General features: G+C 42.2%; 1 protein-coding gene across 1 annotated transcript in view; it reads right to left on the bottom strand.

Annotated features, from left to right (window-relative positions):
- Window positions 1-15,957, bottom strand: part of Svep1 (sushi, von Willebrand factor type A, EGF and pentraxin domain containing 1) — a 177,029-nt gene that overhangs the window by 80,781 nt on the left and 80,291 nt on the right. Inside the window, 8 exon segments of the mRNA XM_028857786.2 lie at window positions 1,865-2,098; window positions 2,640-2,804; window positions 4,203-4,311; window positions 8,333-8,454; window positions 9,594-9,788; window positions 10,874-11,005; window positions 11,700-11,807; window positions 14,122-14,251. Of these exon segments, the coding sequence (XP_028713619.1) occupies window positions 1,865-2,098; window positions 2,640-2,804; window positions 4,203-4,311; window positions 8,333-8,454; window positions 9,594-9,788; window positions 10,874-11,005; window positions 11,700-11,807; window positions 14,122-14,251 (1,195 nt within the window).

Raw genomic sequence — 15,957 nt, 5'->3', positions numbered from 1 at the left:
AAGTTTGCTTCTAGGTACTATTGTTCATGTGTTAAATTTTACTATGAAAGTTTTACCCTCACAGTGAGTAGACCTTCCAGAAATATATTTCTAAAAACCAATAGTAGTAGATTTTCCTTTTGAGAAGATGCATAAGTTTTATTGACCAATCTTAGGGTTTCTATGATAGAGCTTTCAATAATAGAACTTGTGATGGTTTGGTGATATTGAAAATGTTTTCTAAGTTGTCTCTCTGCATGCTCCCCCCGCCCCTGCCCCATAAGACTAAAGTACATGTCCACTTCCATGTCATTTCTGGAGACAAGAGACAGGTCAACACAGTAAGACGAAAACAGGTGGGGAAGAGCCTTGGCCGTGCTTAGAGGAGTTCTTGCCCAATGAAGGCATCCTCTAATCTAAAGGTGACAAGGAAATAGTCACATTTTATAACTTGTAGTGACATGGAATTTCTGAGGTCAAAGAGAATGTTAAACTCACCGAGCAGGGTGTTATTAAAGTTAGCACTCTAGAGAGACACCTCAACTCCAGACCTGGTGACTCGGAGATGCTAATGAGTACAAGTTACCGCGGTGCTTATTAAAAATGGATTCCTAGTTCTCTATCCCCAATGTGCTAGGTGCATTAGTTCATGGCCCTGAGCCATGATGCAGCACAAGCATTTTAAGCTGGCACAGGCTTTCTGAAGGCCCCACTGAGACAGGAGAGACAGTGGTCAAGATGATTCCTTGTTCTCAGAGAGTGAAAAAGAAACCAGGGTAGGATCGTAATAACAGCTTTGAATGAGCTGATTTTGTCACTGCAGGGAAAGCACAAATGATATCAGATGACTGTACACACTGCCAAAGGAGGTTTCCCAGACAGAATACAAGGCCATGACTTAAGGGAGACCAAGATGTCACTGTGTTCAGTGTGTGTGTGTGTGTGTGTGTGTGTGTGTGTGTGTGTGTGTGTGAATGGTGGCTTCTTTAGGAAACAGGTTGGAGTTTATCCAGATTGGAATTATAGCTGTGTGGAGTAGAGTTAAGGAGATAGGATAGGTGGGGAATGACTAGCGAATAGGAGAGACTTTGAAGATGTTCTGAAAATAGACAGAGATAATAGTTGCATCCTGTGAATGAACTTAATGCCATTGAATTGTTCATTTTAAAGTATGTATTTATGTGAATTTTACCCTAATTAAAAAAAAAGTCAAGATTTTAGAATTGGCCTGTGTAGTTAGGAGTCCCTGCTACATCACCTTCTGTGAGTATGTCTGTACCTCTCTGGCTTTGCTCTTCTCATCTGTACTGTGTACTAATATTAACAGCACACCATAGAGATGCCAAACAAGATTAAATGGGAGAGGTGTGTATCCGATACACAAAAATGGTCAAATATGTGAGCTACTGTTGTTGGAGCAATAGATAAAAAGTTGTGAGGCTGTTTTTGTTTTTAAGATTTATTTTGTTTACTCATGTGTGTGTGTGTGTGTGTGTGTGTGTGTGTGTGTGTGTGTACACACGTGTGCACACACACACACAAGTGTCAGTAGAGGCCAGAAGAGGGAATCAGAACCCCTGCAGCTGGCGTTACCAGTGGCTGTGAGCTGCCAGATGTGGATGCTGAGTCATTTCTCCAGCACCACTATGAGGTTTAAAGAGCTGTAATCGAATATTAGTCTTGTTTCCCTCACATAAAATACGTGGCTTGTCCTCAACAATGGTGTACACTCAGGTTCTCAAGACAATACAGTGTAGTAATAACCACAGAACAATGCAAAATGCCTGTTTCATATCAATGCTCTTCATACACATTTAGAAAGTATCTGTACCCAGCTCATTTGACCCAGTGCACAGTAAACAGCCAGGTCCCAGGGGAGGCTTACCGCACATGCGTCCCCTCAGCACAGAGCCCGGTCTGCAGAAAAGAAAAGCCTTCTCTGTTTCCAGGGAATTGCTGTCAGCCACCACCATCTCCGAGGCAAGCTGGAAAGAGTACATGGGCTCCTTATTCAAGGTGCTTTTCAGGCGGTTTGTGATCGTTTCCAATGTCTTAATGAGCCGCTGCTGGTTTTCCAATTCAAGGGTATCATTTCTTTCCTCTGGCAGTGGCACACTAGCTGAGATAAAAACACAACAAAATTAAACATGCATGCAAGCACACACACACACACTCACATAATAGGTGTGTTAGGTACTAACTCTAATAATAATTTTTACCCCCAATGAACTCTTAAAGTCCTCCAGAAAAAGAAATTAATTTAGAATAAAGCCAATCAGTTCTGCCTGGATAAGTCACACGTGGGTAGTATTAAGAACAAAATATGTTTGTTTGGATCCTTTTCTTAGATGCTGGGTTAACATCAGCTGTTGAGGGAATTCATCATGACATGGTGAATTATTCTATATTCTTGCTTTTAAAAACAGGCCTCTTAGTTCACCCTGTCAACACGCAGGGAAAGCAGGGTGCTGGTTATTCCAGGGACCAGAAAACACATCTGCAACACTAAACAGGAAACCATGGCCATGCTTAAGTTGGCCACGCTCTCTCTAGTTCTTTCCAGGGTTAGTTCCCAATAAACACCAGGCAGAACAGATTTCAGAACTAGCTCTCCAGACTTCACCTCATATTACTTCAGCAAATAGAACGTTTATCCTTACCTGTGATGTTAAAAATTAGCTGAATTTTGGGGTCAGACAACGGGACCGTTCTTTTGATCCGTGCCGACCTGGCTTTGCCCACACCTGTGGGTGTGTCTTGTACAACATCCAGGAAGTGATCGTAAGAGTAATCCAGCCTGTTGCCTGCACCCCAGCCCCCTGGTCCTGATGCAGAGAAACAAGTGATCAGACAGGTGCATCTTCCCCTGTGTTCAGGTTCTAAAGTCACAAGTCAAACTGCCCACAACCATTTACTCAGTTGCCCCCGTGTCCATGTGGGTTTGGTCCATAGCCTTACATTGTCATTTTGGGAGGCATTTTGCATTTAATTTAGAGACTATAACCCATATTCCTCTGAAAGTATATGGGATTTACAGCATCTTTAAGTTACCAGGTAATTATCCCCACTTTAGAGGGAATTGGGGAGGACGTGCAGGAGTCAAATCAATTTCTATTTCTCTCCTATACTTTCCTCCAATTTAAAAATGGCTTTATAAGCTTAATGAACATAGTCAGATTTTTTTGTAAATATTATTCAGAATATCTGCCTCATATATTAAAGGTGGGTAAGCCTGTAAAGTTCACATCACTGGAGAAGACATGGGTGTGTCTTACTTATGAAGTGCCCTTGATGTCACTGAAATTAACAGCCAGGCACCACATTTTCACTTCATGAGGTGTGACCCATGATTGTATAACCTCAGCCAAATTGCTTTCATCTTTCTGAACTCTGATTCCTTCATTAATAGATGGAGGTAATGAGCCTGACTTCGTGGCTTTGTCTGTAATAAGATGGAACAATTTATATGCACCACTTGGTTTAATATCTGACTCATTACAAAACCCAGTGTGTCAGCTAATTAAGTGATACCCATGTTGCTCTGGCCACACTGACGCTTAGTTATGTCCTTGCACAGTAGTTGTGATTGTGAGCCTGTCACTTAGGTAAACTGTCTCCAAAGATTTGTCTGTGTTTGTATGTATTTAAAAAGCTGGGGTCGATATTTTTGTGATTTTAGTTTCATAGTTTCCCACAACTGTGATGTAGCCATTATGGAAAATTGATTTACCATACTTAGAAAATCTTTGATAGAAAAATTTCAGTCTACTTGGAAAAACACTCGAAATTTTGCCTAGACTGAGATATTAGATTTTAATAACTGCATTTTATAACCTGGGTGAGAAATATGGCTATTTCCTATGTATAACTATTTTGAATCAATGGCTTACTTGCAAAGCCAATCGAACACCATATAAAAATTACTGCTTAAATACCTTCTGACTGTTATTATAGTCTATGATAGGTCACTTTTTAAATTGCCATCACACTGTGACCTTTATCCTGAAGTGCTTTGGCTAATATTTTAAAGTGACTTATTTCATACCAAAATTTAAGCTATCCATAGTAAATTATCACATGATCAGATCATATAGCCATCCTAAAATACGTGATGAATAAATTAATAAAAGCATATTTTCTTCTTCTGTTTTCCACCACTCTCATGGAGTAATTCCATTTTGCTGATCCATCTGCAAACCACCACCGCCAAAGAATGCTATTACCAATTGCAAAGCCGTTTTCATAGTCATAATTATATTCAATGCAGTATTTCTTGGTCAGGTCCTCCAGTCTGCAGTCAATGTCATCGGCATCACTACAAAAAGATGGGACCTGCAAATGAAGACGGAGAGGAAGAGCATGGAAACCACACCCTGTGTGCTTCTGGTGAGCCCTTGACTCCCCTGGACCTCACATCCCCATCAGCAGGAGGAGAGGGACCAGCCCTTGGCTCCCCTGGACCTCACATCCCCATCAGCAGGAGGAGAGGGACCAGTCCTTGACTCCCCTGGATCTCACATCCCCATCAGCAGGAGGAGAGGGATGAGCCCTTGGCTACCCTGGACCTCACATCCCCATCAGCAGGAGGAGAGGGACCAGCTCTTGGCTCCCCTGGACCTCACATTCCTATCAGTAGGAGGAGAGGGAGGGTCCTGCATATTTCCAGAACTTTACATGCTATGAAAAGTCCTTTATCTCACTCTCTTTTTTCTTTCTTCCCACCATCCCCTCTCCCTCCTCTCTCTCACCTACAGCCTCTCACAGTCTCAGGCCACGAGGATTAAACTCCTATTTTTTAATCTCCACCTATGTCACCCACCAGAGGAAGCACACGACTCCTGGGATCTCTCTGACCTGAGACTACCACAGTACAGACTTTCTAACCCCTGTGCTGGCTAATCTTATGTCATCTTGACACAGGCTAGAGTCACCTGAAAGGAGGGAATTAGTTAAATTAAGACAATTAATAAAACACCCTCATAAGATCCAGCTGTTTTAAAAAGAAAAGATAGAGCATTTTCTATTATTTATTTATTTATTTATTTATTTATTTAAGCATTTGCTTAATTAGTGATTGATGGAGGAGGGTCCAGCCCATTGTTGGTGGTCCTGGGTTCTATAAGAAAGCAGACTGAGCAAAGCCATGAGGAGCAAGCCAATAAGCAGCACCCCTCCATGGCCTCTGCCTCAGCTCCTGCCTCCAGGATCTTGCCCTGTTTGAGTTCCTGTCCTGACTTCCTTTGATGATGAACAGCGAGGTGGAAGTGTAAGCCAAATAAACCCACTTGCTCTTGGTCACGGTGTCTCATCGCAATCACAAAAGCCCTGTCTAGGACACCTCCCTTTTCTTAGGTCATGTCTCACCCTCCTCTAGTTCCCCAGCTCTCCTTGGTGTTCTGGAACTCAGTCAGTAAGAGAAAACTTGCTAGAGTCCTATTCTCTCTCTGTTCTCTTCACCTTTCCTCCAAATGAAACACAACTTTTCTGATTCCTGGACTATTTTTCAGAAAACGATTCTGGAATCATCACAAATCCAGAACTATCGCCCCCATGGCCCCATACTTTCCTTCTGTTTCCAGATCATCCTGCTCCCCTGTTGCCTTCTCGAAGCCTCACAAGTGGTCACCTCCACCCTCACTGTCCTTCGTAGCAGTCACGTCATAAACATTTCCTCCTCGGTCACCCTGTTCCTGGCTGACCTTTCGTCCCCTTAGCTTCCTCTTCCTCTGCTCGCTTGTCCTCCAGTTATCAATGTCTTCACTCCTGTGTTCACCTTACGTCACCACCAGCGACTCCACCCTCTTCAGCAATTCTGTGGCCTCCTTGGAGTTTGTAATGTGTGAAGTCTGCGTTCTCTCTCCCTCAGCCCTTCCCACCTTCCTTCATCTGTCTTAGATCCCATCGCCATGAAACAACCCCTTCCTGTGGAATGCCCATTCACCTGGATACCGTCCCACTCTGTGGCTAGAGAACCTTAAACAGGTTGAAGTGGTCACTTCCTTTCTCACTCATCCCCCTTTCTTACCTGTCCCCCCCCTTTCTCACCTGTCCCCCTTTTTCACGATGGCTTGAGAGGATCTACAGCCCCTGCTTTTGCCAATCCTGTCATATTTCATTCAAGGTCAATTAAGGTCACCTAAAAATGCCCTACACTTCTCTCTCCTCTCTTCATACCCATCCTCCCCATTCCTGTGCACTGGTGGTCATTTTTGCCCCACAAGTAAAATCCAAGTCAGTGAAGGTTCTTTCCCCCACTTCCGGCCCCTATGGGAGCCCACAGTCTGCAGCTGTGTTCTGCTTCCTGTTTGTTCTCTTCCTCCCTAATCTACACCCAATCAATCCATCAGCTAGACCAACAGTCTGTAAACGTCCCCAAACGCACTTCCTTCTCACAGCTGTTACCACCGCCCAAGCCACCCTCCCGTTCCTGCTTTAGTTTCCTGTGAGATCGTCTTACGTGCTCCTGCCCTCTGCATCTCCTACTGGTCCAGGTCATGAGAAAACCGGTCTATGTCCATCTCAGAGTACAGGGATTGTCTTACAGTGGTTTCCATGGCTCTCCACAGTCCGATTTTCCTTCTCACTCCCACTTTCTCTGCCCCACATGAACTCTTGGAGCATCTCCTATCCTAGCTCATTCCACTAACCACCTCCCCGCCCCACCTACTCTTGCCATTTTCAACTCTATAGTGGTTTACATTCCCAAAGACATTCCTGCCTCGGGGCCTTTGTGCTTGCTCTTTCTTTTGCATGAAGCCCCTTGTCTTATTCTTTCAATCCCTTTTTCAAACAGGACACTTGCTGGTGAGGTTTCCCATGTTCTGAATTATTTTATTCTGCAGCACTTACCACCCCGCATGCTGTATATTTCCCTTGTAATCGGTTTATTGTTTCTCTGTTCACTAGGAGGTGAAGTCTATGAGTGCATAAGGCTTGGCCCGCTTTATTCCATAGAGCATAGATACTAAGTACTGATTAAATGAATGTACATTTAATATCACATTCTGTTCCATTTTTTTTCCATTTTTAACCTACTGCAGTTTGTTTTAGACAAAAGAAAGCCACTAGTACAAATGAAGGTCACTTTCACATAGTTTTCAATGTGAATCCTATTTATTATTGGAGGACTAGTTCACTAGTTTGAGTCAGAGTTGAGTCATTGAGTAATACTATGTAATACTATCATTGTCCTTTATAGAGTTTAGACCTGTACTCACAATGACCAGATGAACACAGTCTTCCCTCTGCTGGCAATGATGACTATGATTTTCCTTTTGGGAATTTGGCTCTACCAACTTAACTTAAGCAAAACATTTTAAAACAAGAGCTTATTAAGTATATGCCAGTTAATACATTGGACATCTTTATAACAACACTTGGCATTTCACAAGCAGCACTTTAAAATGTTTATTAGCAAATCAACAAATCTCCACTCGTTCTGGCAGACAAAAGCATGTTTCCTGCCTTCAGTTAAATGCATTGCACGACTGTCTGGAGACCTAAACAAAAATGCATAAAATAGAAAATCCTTTTGGATAGGGATGTAGCTCAGGTGGCAGAGAGCTGGCCTCACATGCATGAAGGCCCGGATACAATGCCCCGGTAACACATACTGGGTGTGGTGGTACATGCCTGTAATCCAGTGGTTCCCAACCTTCCTAATGCTGCCACTCTTTAATGTAGTTCCTCATGTTGTGGTGACCCCCCAACCATAACATTATTTTCATTGCTACTTCGTAACTACTTTTCTACTGTTATGAATCACAATATAAATATCTGATATGAAGATGGTCTTAGGTGACCCTTTTGAAAGGGTTGTTCAACCCCAGAGGGGTTGTGACCCACAGCTTGAGAACCACTTTGAGGTGTATTCCCATCACTAGGGAGGTTAGAGGCATGAGGACCAGCAGTTCAAGGCCATCCTTAGCTACATAGTGAGTTAGAGGCCAGGGTGGGCTACATGAGACCCCTCTCAAACCCCCAAAGCAAAACCAAAATGCAACAACAAAAAAGAATATTTTTAAATGTTCAATTATTTCATAAAATAATATAACATAATTTTGGGCATTTCTGTCATACTTGAAATAATAAGACAATTATTTTTTAAACCACAAAGACCCTAAACCTTTTTTTTTTTTTTTTAAACTTTCTAGTTCATTGTATTTCAAAACTCAACATATTAAGGCAAACTGAATTCAGAAGTCTAAACTCAATAAGTAATTCTAAATACAAATTTGGACCCCCAAGAGGTACACATTCAGGAGTAGGAATTTCAGTTGACCCAGAAAAGTTAAGACAGCTGTAGGGGTGTCCTAAGTGTCCCCCACACAGCCCAGGCCTCCTGGTGACATACCATCTTCCCCAGGGTAGTTTCAAAGGCTTCGGAGAACTTCTTAAGCAGATCCATGTCGTCACAGCGAGTGGTTTTGTATAGCATCTCGAAGGACTTGAACCCGTGGTTTGCAAAACGTTTTACTAGAAAAGTTTAGGGGAAACAGCTTCAGTTGGGTAGAATTTCCAAGACAAATTCAATTTCCCTCTCTTCCCTTCCCTTCCCCTCTCCTTCCCTCCCTCCTGTCCCCTCCCTTCCTTTCTTTCTCATGTGCTAGGTAAATGTCTCTCACTGAGTTATATCCCCAGCGCAGAGATCTAGCTTTCTGTGAACAAACTGAAACTCCAAACCTGAATCCTAGAGAAGGACAAATTCCACAAATGACCGTGACGTGTGTATGGTAATTCCACAGTGAGGGCTCATGTTTTGCATGCTAACTTAAAAAGTATTTTAAAGTTTCCTCTTTTGATTCTGACATTATTTATAAGATTGTTTTCTTAGGGCGAGGTGGCAGTGAATGTTTCCAGGCATCCACCGGCCATAGTAAACCACAGCCCGGTGGCCCTGGCTCCTTTGCTGGAATGAGTATGCTTTGATCTAATGTTCTGTAACCTCCAGTCCTGTGAGAAAAGGAGCACTGTGGAGAATAAGAGACCCTTTGATCTTGATGACATCAAAGTTGTTTAAATTTATATAAGTTTTTATGATGTGTTTGCATTTTCAACTAACAGACATTAAAAACTTTTAGCTATTATGTGTAGTTACAATCTTTGAAAGTATAATTTCCACAGAGGCAATGTTGCTCTTGTAGCAAAAGCTTGCATCGTGGGCTGCTAGAGTCTAGGATATGGTGACCCAGGGGTTTGAATCCCACCCAGTACCATCCATCACCCCACACCTCCCCTACATTCCACCCACCCCCACATTTAGAATTAGCAGCTCTGAATCTAAGTTAAATCTAAAGATACCACACAATCTACTATATTATATCGCCTACATTGGATATTCAGTTACATAAGTTCTTTCATTAAAAAACTTCAGATTCATGCTTCCAGTCTGAGAATTCCATGGTCACACACTTCTTCAAGTTTTTTTTTTTGGTAAATCATGAGGTCAAGATAGTTTTGCCTTTCTATAGTAATCCAATCTCTAGCCAGACTCTGGTGGCTAATATATTAAACCATACACATTGCCGCTAATTCTCATTATAAGGCACATTTTCTGTGTGATGTGCAGAAAGGCACATCACGGTACACTTGAATAGGTGAGAATTGGAACTTACTAGCACAGTCCGGCCATTCAGTAGAATAGGGTGGTCTCCAGATACCGTCTTCAAAAGCACAGTAATACTTCTCAGTAGACCCTTCTGTGAAATCATAGCCCTCCCGGCAGCTCAGGGTACAGTTAACTCCAGCACTATCCTGGGCACAGATAAAGTCCCCATTTACAGGGGTGAAGGGCACCTCACAGGGAGAACCTGTGCCAAAATAACACTGTATTATTCAATTATAGTTTTGGAGCAACATAGTCCAAGAATTAATGCTGAGCTAAGCAGAGGACTCCTCTTGCCTCCTGCTCTCCCTAGAAACATTTTCCCAAGGGGCCTCAGTCTGGGAGAGCAGCGCTGACTACTTTCTGGTTCCTGGTATTGTGGGCAGATGTTGAAAAGCTGTACCAAGGTGCACTGAGGAGTCCTGCACATTTTATAAGAAAGTAAACATGTATCTGACCTTCCACTACGGTGTCTGCCATAACTGCTTGAATAAAAATGAAACCCGGAGAGCATTATGTGGCAAAGACAGTTTTGGGGTCTTTAAAGCAACTCTTTGCAGTATCCGGGGAAAAGGTTCATAAAAGCGCAGTTGTGATGGTGAACTGTGACTAGGAACTTAACTGGGTTGAGTGATGCCTACACGATTAGTAACCCCCTGGGGAGGGGTCAGTGAAGGTGTTTCCAGAGATGATTGGCAAGTGGGAGAGTCACCACCAGGGGAAGGACTTGCCCTGAATGTGGCAGCTCCATCAATAGGCTGGGAGATGGGGTGGGATGAAAGAGAGGAAGAGAAAGCCAGCAGGAGTGTTCATTCTTCCTGAACAAGTGCATCTCATGGAGCTGCTGTCTCTCCTGGACACACCCAGGTTCTTTCAGCCTTTTGGTTTCCCAGTGACTCTCCAAGGAGCTTCATCATTGCATCATGAGGATGGAGGATACACCCTTCTGGCTTCCAATTTCTTGGACTGAGTAACGACTGGGTTCTCTGCATCACCGGTGTGCAGAAATCATGGTTAGGCTCTCCAGCCCATATCGTCTAAGGCAACTCAGGAAATCCCTTTGTAACTGGTCCTTTTCCTCTAGGATGCTCTAGTTAAACACAGGAATTAAAGGCTACCCTTCAGAAGATCTGGCACAAGCTCAAGGATGTCAACTGGGAATTTACAGTCTGTCAACATTTCAACTGGAAAACTCAGCACTCCATCTCCCCCTGCCCCCCAGAGAGGACTGCAGTGATCACACATAGCACATGTCAGCTAGGCTGGGGGAGGGTCTGGTGGAGAGAGTACCTTTTATGACAATGTGGATGTCACAGGTTCTGTTGTTGCCTGAGGGGTCGGTGGCTGTATACCACACTACAGTTTCCCCATGAGGAAAGAGATCTCCTTGTGTGTGACTTCTGGTAATGACCAATTCAGCTCCTATGGAGGGAAGAAAGGGTGTGATTTCTGAGTTGCATCACTCTGCAGTTATGGCCTTTCATTTGATGGACTTTCATTTTCTATGTGTGCAAATTTGCCGAGCCATCAGCATGATTTGTCTACCACCAGAGGATAAGAGATCAATATTTAGGCTGGACCAGAGAAATAATAGACTCAAAAATCCTATTAACTTTAGGAATTTTGATAAACAAAAGTATCTTTGATTCGATCTGTTAGAATATTGGTAGTTTAAGAAACTGACCGACTTTCTTTGTTGTTTTAGGGAAAGTTTTTTAAGTGAACTTCAGTTACATTCGCTTGGGTTTCCCCCCACCTTCCTATGACCTGTTGTAATTTATTCAGCTGATGTTTGGGAGTGAATGTGAATACACAGAATTTGACTGGGGATGCCAATAGGAACTCATTTTTTTTTATATCCTAGAACATCATAGACTCAATTTAATAAACACATTAAAAACTGCAAATTTAAAACCTAGCAAAAGTTTAATATATGCCCAGTGAGTATTGAATAAAGAGAAAACCCAATGGCTAAGAAAGATGCTAATATTAAATTATGAGTATTAAAACACACCATTTGGTGCTATTTCTCATTCTTCTTAGCTGTTGCTTATTCTTTTAAGAGTAAAACCTAACCAGTGTTACCCTGCTCTCAACAAGGTCTGCGCATCCTCACCAGAATTGTCTGAGAACTGAGGCTCATCCCAGCTGGCCGCATGCTCCTTCTCTAAGACCTGGATGGGAGGTGGAGATCGGCACCAATCTATGACAGGCGGTTCCACATCTGCAGAACATGGGATCAGACAAAGAAGTCATGACTGCTCTTTAAAATAACTGTAAGCAGCCTGGCAGAAATGAGGATATTCCAAGGAGACTCTTGTGCCTCCCAGGCTGTCAGACAATTGAAACAACGGACCCCAAATGTTCCCAGGTAATCTGCTGGGAGAAGGGGAAGGCACTAGCCAGAGAGAGAGCTTGTCTCCCAGAAGGAGATTTCACAAAGCCCTAACAACTTGTTAGACATCTTACAGGATGAGACTGAAGCCCATACAATGATGGGTCAGTGGTGGGTGGGGCCACTTTTTGAGGTGGACTGCTTAGATGGTCACATCCTTGGACCATCATTCAGACTCAAATCACATTTCAGGGCCCCAGAGACAGACTTGGGGGTTTGCTGGATCTCTTTATCCCGTTTTCCAATGTAGCCACAATGAATTCATTTTTTTTTTTTAAATTTCCAGTATTGATCTGACTCCTTTAGTTGGCTTATTAAGGATGAGTGGCCAAAACCTGATTGGAGGCACGGCTGTGACCTTCAAGTTTGATGACCTGACTGAGCATTAGAATTCAGATTGGAGGGTGGCATGCTGGTGAGTTTTAACTGTCAACTTGACACAACCTAGAATCATCAGAGAGAGGGGTCTTAGTTGAGGGACCATGTCGGTCTGTGGGCATGCCTGTGTAAGACTGTTCTGGTTGTCGAGATGGGAAGACTCTCCCTAACTGTAGGTAGTATCATTCCCTAGATAGGGGTCCTGAACTCTGTAAGAGCGAAGAAAGCTAGCTGAGCATTAGCGAGCAGGCAGGCAGCATGGGTGCATTTGAATCTCTCTGCTCTTAACTGTAGAGGTGATGTAACTAGCTGCTGTGTGTTCCTGCCTCAACTTCCCTCTCAGTGATCAACTATAACCTGCAATAATACTTCAAACAAGGCCTTTCCTTTTCTCAGTTGCTTTTGATCAGGGTGTTTTATCCCAACAACAGAAGTGTGCCTGGAATAGATGGCTTTGAGGTAGGATGGGAAGCCATGTTTTAAAGTACTGATTGAATGTGGTGAAATTTTATATGAAATTATATATATATTATATATAAATATATATATGACAATAAAGAAATTGCACAAGAAGGAATTTCAATCTGATTATAGATTTTACATGTTCAAAGTGTTCTTAATTACACACCTTTGAAGTCTGAAGGAGAGAGTATAAACTGCTACTCTAATTTTTTTTATGTGAGGACATCGGCCAGACAAACTTAAGGAACTTACCTGAGGTCATTAAGTTAATAAGTTGTACTCATAGCACCAAGGCCAAGACTTTTGTGTCTGTGCATGAAAACACATTCTGAAATCAAATGAGCTGTACCCTGAGAATGTATGTATTTCTCTTTTCACCTGTGTTTTTACAAGTAAATGCTCAATTTCTGTCTTTCTCGCTCACCTGCCATTTCATGAGTATAGTAACTTGGGTTGGTGCTTTTAGATTGCTAACTCTGCAAACGAGCGATGGAGTCGCTTTGGTTCACACTCAAGTCTCCACTGAGCAGCACAGCACCTGGCCCCCAGCAGGCACTCAAAGTCGGGAGCAAAATAAAGCAAAGAAAGGAGACATGCTCCTGGCAGGTCAGTGCTCTTTGAGAACACCAGACCAAGTCAACTCAGGATGGCTTTTCAAGGCCTCCATCAGGTTCCGTACAAAGTATAATTTCAGAAAAAGATGTATAATAGCATGTTATATAATAAACATTATAACCTTTGACAAGTTTAAAGTATTTTTTCAAGTTTGATATTTGTTGTTAGGTTAAAAGGTTAAATGGCACAAGAGTAAAAGCACTTACATAGTAAAATGTATTTGTTTTCTAGTAGATTTTTAAAAATCCAAATAAGCTTAGAGAGCCTTTTATGAAGTGATTTCATAAACATTTGTAGGTATTTGACGGTCCTTTTTTTTTTTTTTTTTTTTTTTTTTAGCAACTAAGAGACTCGGATGTTCAACATCCAGTCACAGGTCTCAGAGGCGATCATAGGAACAGCAGGTAAGAGTCACAACAGAGATTGTTGGTGACTTTGGCAACAATACAATCAAAAGGCATAAAGAGTCTAGGCTTGAATGACTTTGAGAATAAATGTCAAGTAAGAAGAGAGATAGCAGCCATCTGGAACTTTCCAAAGTGCTCAAGAAGTAGATGGGATATGTAGGGCTTCAGTGAGAACGGGTCCTGAAGGGTTTCAAGTCCAGGAGGAAGAACCTGGGCAGAGGACACTGATGAATACAGGGTTGTTTTTTGTAAAGCACCCACATGATTTGGAGAGGACTTACCGATGACCTTAACGTAGAAAGTGCAGCTGGCTTGGTTACCGGATGGGTCCGTTGCTGTGTAGGTAATGACCACTTCTCCAATTGGGAAGAGGTAAGGTGGGGTAAAGGCCGGATGGACGTGGATTGACACCTTATGGGGACAAAGATTTGATAATGTCAGTAGCACATTTATCTTCTTCTGAGTTATATATTATCAGCAAAGGAAAGGTGATACAGTATTCCATAAAGAGAAAAAGAGGGTCGAAGCCCATCCATGTGGTGTATTTTTAGACTGCTCCTTTCACAGTTTATAGAGGTGGCACACACATTGTTCCTTATATTTTAAGCACAATACAGTAGAACACTTTTATACTCTTGAGTGATCTTAAGATGCCTTTTACACGTCCCCTTCATGTTCTGTACAAAATATGATTTCTTCCAGAAAAATATGATCAAAAACTCTTAATTAAGTTCCTAATTTTACTTCTGTAAACAGTTTTATACTCCAATTTAAACATATTTTTTGCAATTTTCTTATAATATCTCTCCACGTATAGACCTGACCTCAGACTATCAATATTTTATTGATGAATAATAAAAATTTCTTTCCTAACATATGGTAACAACTTGCATTCCCACTGTCTGGGGTGTGATGTTAGTGTCAGAGTTCTCAGGTCTGTGTTAAATATCTTCAACCATGTAAAGTGAGAAGTATGGTGCAGGCCCTTGTTTTAGCCATGTTTTTGTTTTAGAGTGTTTGTGTGGTGCTGTGGATCAAAACTGGGCTTTCGTACATGCTAGGCAAAGCTGTCCGACACTGTTCTACATCCCAGGCCCAGCTCCTCTTCAGCAAAGATGACATTTTCATGTTTCCATTCTTTATCCACTGGACAATTGTGATGTAATCAAAATTATATTAGCTTGTTACATAATAAACATTATAACCGTAGATAAGTTTAAAGTACTTTCTGAGTTTGATATTTATTGTTAGGTTAAGAAGTTAAATCATGTATGAGGAAAAACACTAATATAGTAAAATATATTTATTTTCCATTAGATTTAAAAAAAAATTTAAATAGGCTTAGAGAGCCCTTTATGAAGTGATGTGATAAGCATTTGTATGTACTTGATGGTACTCTTTTATTTTTAACCATTAAGAGACTCAGATGGTCAACATTCAGTCACAGGTCGGGGAGAGGCTCATGGGAATGGCCCTCCCATGGGAGTGAATGCCAGTTGAGGGTTGCTAGGAGACAGGGACTCATTGTCTTCAGTGCTATAGTCACTGGGGAGTTGCTCATGCTCCAGTGGATCCCCCAACACCCAGACCCAGTGGGTGAGCGGAGCTGATTAAACCCAGTAGGTCATGAAACAAGACAACAATTTCTGGGGTGAACATGCTGCAGTGGAGACAGCTGCAAGCTGGGCAGTGACCTCTAGGGAGGCAGATTTTGTGAGTGGTCAGACAGGCTGGGGGAGGCTTTCTGGTTACAGAGCTGCCTGTGAGTCACTGAAACCCAATAAACTTATTCACCACGCTAGCCAGGTAGCATTGTCTCGCATCGGTGCCCTATTTGGGGGTAAATAGATGTTAATGTTCATATCTTCCCAGAAAAAGTCAGGAAATTCTTGAAAAAGAAAACAGAATGGTTAGAGGAGGAAAATACTCTAAAAACACAGAAGAAAACCCTGAGCTGAAGAAACTGAAGGTGTGGCTGCAGATATGAAAAGGACTCTTGATGTATGAGGGAAAAGTTAAGACAGAGCAACCAGTACCTAAGAAAATCTCAGACAATTTCGTGCATAGTGAAACATGTCCACAAGACTCAGGGAGAAAAGGCCGTCTAGAAGTGGAGG

This window comes from Peromyscus leucopus, chromosome 2, assembly GCF_004664715.2.
Source record: "Peromyscus leucopus breed LL Stock chromosome 2, UCI_PerLeu_2.1, whole genome shotgun sequence".
NCBI classification, from domain to species: Eukaryota; Metazoa; Chordata; class Mammalia; order Rodentia; family Cricetidae; genus Peromyscus; species Peromyscus leucopus.
This window is presented reverse-complemented; position numbering and strand designations above follow the sequence as displayed.